The sequence below is a fragment of the Adiantum capillus-veneris genome, chromosome 16, assembly GCF_014529385.1.
Source record: "Adiantum capillus-veneris isolate H3 chromosome 16, ASM1452938v2, whole genome shotgun sequence".
NCBI classification, from domain to species: Eukaryota; Viridiplantae; Streptophyta; class Polypodiopsida; order Polypodiales; family Pteridaceae; genus Adiantum; species Adiantum capillus-veneris.
In genome coordinates, this window is record NC_140946.1 from 120,093,217 (window position 1) to 120,098,100 (window position 4,884).

The 4,884-nt window shown below is 40.2% G+C and overlaps 1 protein-coding gene across 1 annotated transcript; it reads left to right on the top strand.

The window, feature by feature from the left end:
* The first annotated feature begins 253 nt into the window (after positions 1-253).
* On the top strand, positions 254-1,004 carry LOC147439749 (uncharacterized). Its single transcript, XM_086484058.1, has 4 exons — positions 254-316; positions 420-500; positions 589-693; positions 774-1,004. The coding sequence occupies exons 1-4, from the start codon at positions 254-256 to the stop codon at positions 1,002-1,004; spliced, it is 480 nt and encodes a 159-aa protein (XP_086340184.1).
* The last annotated feature ends 3,880 nt before the right edge of the window (positions 1,005-4,884 follow it).

Below are 4,884 nucleotides of genomic sequence, written 5' to 3' on the forward strand. Positions count from 1 at the left end.
TATCGGAATTCTGTGCACCCCGGCTACCACTAGTAGGAAGTGGTGGTGTACCCTCTGATTGATCCAAATATGGATTTCAATTACCATAAAAACATGAGACATTTATCAAATGACCAAAATAAAAAATTCAATAAAAGTAACAAAACATTGAGTCTAATAAGTTATATGGTATATTTTGATGCTTATTGCAATTTAAAAAATAAACAGGCGCTATTGTATGGTGCCGTCAAACAAGAGAAAGGCAACCGTTTGCATGGAGACATGGCAATTCTTCCGCGAGGAGATGCGCCTACACATTAATTTTCCCCAACAAAAGGTGTGTGCCTTTGTTAATATATATTAGAATTAATATGAACTTTCCTAGATTGATTCTAACTTTTCTCTAATGTATGTTATTTTATTTATTCAAATTTCCATAGGAGGTAGCACAAAAGAGAGTAGCTTTACGTCACACATCTAGACTAGGGCGGATGAGACGGGATGGATTTGTGGCCACATTTGTGAGTACAGACCATTCAAATTTTAACTTTTAAAGGTAGTACTATTGAATGCAAAAATTAATAAGCCTTTGGTTGTGTCTTAATGTAGACGAAAGACTATGGTCGTGCACCAACGGCAAAGGAGATAGAGTACGCCACATACTGCAGCTACCGCGTTTTGTGTGAAACACTTATTGACATTTTAGATCCACTTGTACGTATCCTTGTTTTGCTTTGTAGTTTTTTTCATGGTAACTGTAATATATTCTTTTTTTATTTCATTAACTAATACAGGAGCATTATGGCGAGGCTGATATAACAAAGGTGGCTCGACAGAAGGCCGAGGGGCGACGTCGAGAGGCTGAGAGGAGCGGCGGCCCGATCATTGGCCATGATGGTGACGATCACGGAGATGGGGACAGTCGTAGTCCCACGGTTCGGACCAGTGGTGGTGGCACTAGGGATCATGAGACCGATGATAGTGATTCTTCTAGTAGTGATGGATCACATAGTGATCCTGCATAGAGATTTATTTTGCATATTTGGGATCGTTATGTATGTATTTTTCACTGTGCATTACTACATGGTATGTGATGATGAGATTTGTTTTGTATATGTGAGGATTGATCACCACACATTTTGGACACACGCATAAACTTACTGATGATATATATTGACATATGTTTGTTGCATCACTGAATTTGTCTATTGTTAAACAATTAATTATTTGTTGATAAGATAATTAGCCTAAGTAACTATTTCAAAGTTATTTATTAGTCTTTATATATATATATATTTAAAAAAGATGAATTGAAATCGTGGTCATTGTGCTACCAAATGATGATGTGGCATGTGAAACCTAGTCCTAAGTTTTCTATTAGTTGCTCTACTTCTAAAAACTAAGGCATTTTGATCTTATAGCACTCTTGTGCAAGTCTTTAAGAATATAAAAGAAATATCGCAAGGGACACTAGTCTTTCTGTTTAGTTGTTGTTGTTCTGGTTTTGGGTCACCGCCTGTGGCTTTTCACTCGGTCGGTTTACACATTGTTAAAAATGGTTTCTAATGTTTTATTGAAGATGAAGATTTGAACTATGACGTTTCAAAGTACCAAGCATCATACGCTCCAAGTGTCAAGTTACGTACCATGTACCATGCACCAACTACAAGTATCAAGTTTCATTATGGAACCTGATACCAAACCCTAAATCAACTGCCAAATCTAACACTAACAAGTTTTCTTGGTTTCTATGTCAGGATCTAATATTAACAAGCTTTTGATTTTCATACTTTTTGTGAAGGTAGCATATTTTACGCTAACTATCAAATTCTACATACCTTGTATCAAATCAAGTACCAAGTGTCAAGTAGTAAGTACTAAGTACCAAGTACCAAGTACAAATCAAGTACCGAGTACCAAATCTAACACTAAAAAGGTTTTCTTGTTTTCATGTTAATTTATTAGAGTACCGCAAAGCTACACCGACCAATTAGTACCATGGACCATGTACCAATTGCAAGTACGAAGTTTCATTATGGAACCTACTACCAAAGCAAGGACCAAGTACCAAGTACCGATATGTACCAAGTACCAAGTATCGACATGTACCAAGTACCGATATGTACCAAGTTTTCTTTATTTTCGTGTTAAACCCACATGTCCCGAGTTGTATGAAATAGGGACAAGTTTTTTTTAATTGTGGACTCTAGAAATGGTCCATCGACGAGCCATTTGGGCTCTTATGAGCCCATATGGAATTTCCATGTACCAATGAGGCATATGGGCAAGCTATACGGCTCGCTAAGAGCTCAAATAGCTCGTTGATATATGGACCGTTTTCAAAGTCCTCGAGTGAAAAACGCTTGGAAACGACACATTGATCAGTTGTTTGAGCTCTCAGCGTGTTTTATAGCTTGCCCATATGCCTCTTTGGCACGTGGACAAGCTATTGGGGCTCGCAAAAGCTCAAATGGTTCGCCAATGGGCCGTTTCCAAAGTAGTCCGTGAGCGTTTTTTTGGTCGTGGACTTCAAAAATGGTCGATCGGCAAGCTTTAGTGCATGGAGCCCACATGCCAATGAGGCATGTGAACAAGTTATACAGCTTGTTGGGACTTTGAAAATGGCCCATTTGCGAGCCGTTTGAGCTTTTGTGAGCCCACATAGCTTGTCCACGTGCCAACGAGGCATGTTGGCAAGCTATATGGCTCATGAGATCTGAAGCAGCTGGCCAATGGATCATTTTTGAAGCTCGCAAGCATTATTTATATGTTAGGCTCTAATCTTTTGTCTCTCTCTCTCTCTCTCTCTCTCTCTCTCTCTCTCTCTCTCTCTCTCTGACTTCTTTATAGATCTTCTGTTATACATCAAGAACGTGTTCCTTAACTGAACAGAGGGAGCCGATTTAGGACTTATAGCAACGACTGCTACATGACAGAAATCATGGCTTTGGGATTTAAGATTGGCTTGAGGGCCTGCTATTTAAGACTCTATGTATATATTTTAATACATATTTTTAATAAACAAACATAATCGTCTATTTTTTTATTTAATATAAAGTTCTAACTTAAAAAATTAGCAAAAAGAGAGAGAGCGTTGTTTATCATAATTCATCTTGAAGCCGAAATTGTAAATTTGTATCACTTACGTACCCACAGGTCCGACCAACGTTCGCACTACTATGCGAAATGCAAACAATATGAGCAACGTGAGCAATCACAAATGCAAGAACGCTGGCGCCAGAGAGAGAGAGAGAGAGAGAGAGAGAGAGAGAGAGAGAGAGAGAGAGAGAGAGAGAGAGAGAGAGAGAGAGAGAGAGAGAGAGAGCACTAGAGCTAGATTTTTGTATGTGTGTTTCACCTGAGAGCTAGTGTGTGTGAGAGAGAGAGAGGGAGGGGAGAGAGATCACTTAAAGATCTCAAGTGAAACATGCACATCATATAGTCATTGCGCGTCTAGAGCATCGCTGATGTGATCTTCAAAAAAAAAAACAATTCGCCGCTTAAGCGGCCCGTCGCTTATGCCACACGTTGTTTATGCCACACGCTACTTATGCGATGCAAAGTAAAAATCTTATTTCTGTTGCTTATGTGACGGCTACTCGTCCCTATTACCCTCGCTAAAAGCCTCGTTTATGCGACGTACAGTAGCGACGGTAGGAGCGATACCCTTTTGCCTCGTTAATGCGATGATAATTCGGCGCTATAGCCGTCACTATAGGGGGGCAAATGTAGTCGAATTTGCACAAAAGAAGGTGACTACATCAATGGTTTTCTTCCTTTCCACTTGGTAAATCTAGCACTAATGGTTGATTTCTTGTAGTGTAGCTGACCGCTCATTGTGCTCAAGGTTATTTCCTCCAACCTTTCTAGCCTACAAGTTAGGATATGGGGCAAGATCGGTGAAGCAAACTTTGGAGCGAGCTTCTTTTTTCCTTTGAGCCACCCATTGACCTCCACTAGTGCCATTAATCTTTGCCACTTCCACTCACGATTCTTCTCCACCCTCTCCTCCTCCACCACCTCCACCTACCCCTTATCCTCCTCCCAATCCTCTGACTATTACTTGCCTCTCCTTCCCCATGCCTACACACCTCTTCTTCACTCACTTCTTCCCTCTCTCTCTCTCTCTCTCTCTCTCTCTCTCTCTCTCTCCACACCCCCTCTTCATCTTATTCACTTCCTTGTTGCCGAAGCCCCTTGATTTCACTTCCATGTCCTTTGCCCACCACATACCTATCATGCTCTCTCCCTCCCCTTGCCTCCTTATCTCTTTCTCACTGACTTTTTCCCTCTTTTTCTCTCTCACACTCACAATCGTCCTCATGTTTACGTGGTTAGAAGTACGAGTTACCTATTGACCCTCTCTCTCTCTCTCTCTCTCTCTCTCTCTCTCTCTCTCTCTCTTTCTCTTTGTATAACCCTAACCCCAACATGTTTTCTTAAAAACTTTCTCCAAGTTAAGACACAACACCATATTTGTTCCTATTTCTTGAGTTGAGATCTCTTCCAATTGAGGTCATGGGCATGGAAAGGGTTGTGGAGTGCATGATAACAATGTGTCAAAATCCCTCACATTGACTTCTTACAATTGCATGGGAAGCAAGCAAAAAAGTTCAAAACATGCATAAAGACAAGATCTTGAGCACGTGATGGACACATGAAATAAAGAAGTGGTTTGGGAGATGGGATGCATTACACTTGCTACACGATGCCTCAGTAGACTCTCAAGTGAATAAAGCTTTTCTACAATACCAATGTATCACGGCTTGGGAGGAATCTGATGGGTCGTACTTTCATTTCCAAAGGCAAAAAAATATCCCATACTACAAAGATAATATATACAAATGTCAAAGGTCATAAATGACAAGTTATACATGGTTGCCACAATAGCTATGTGACATTTTT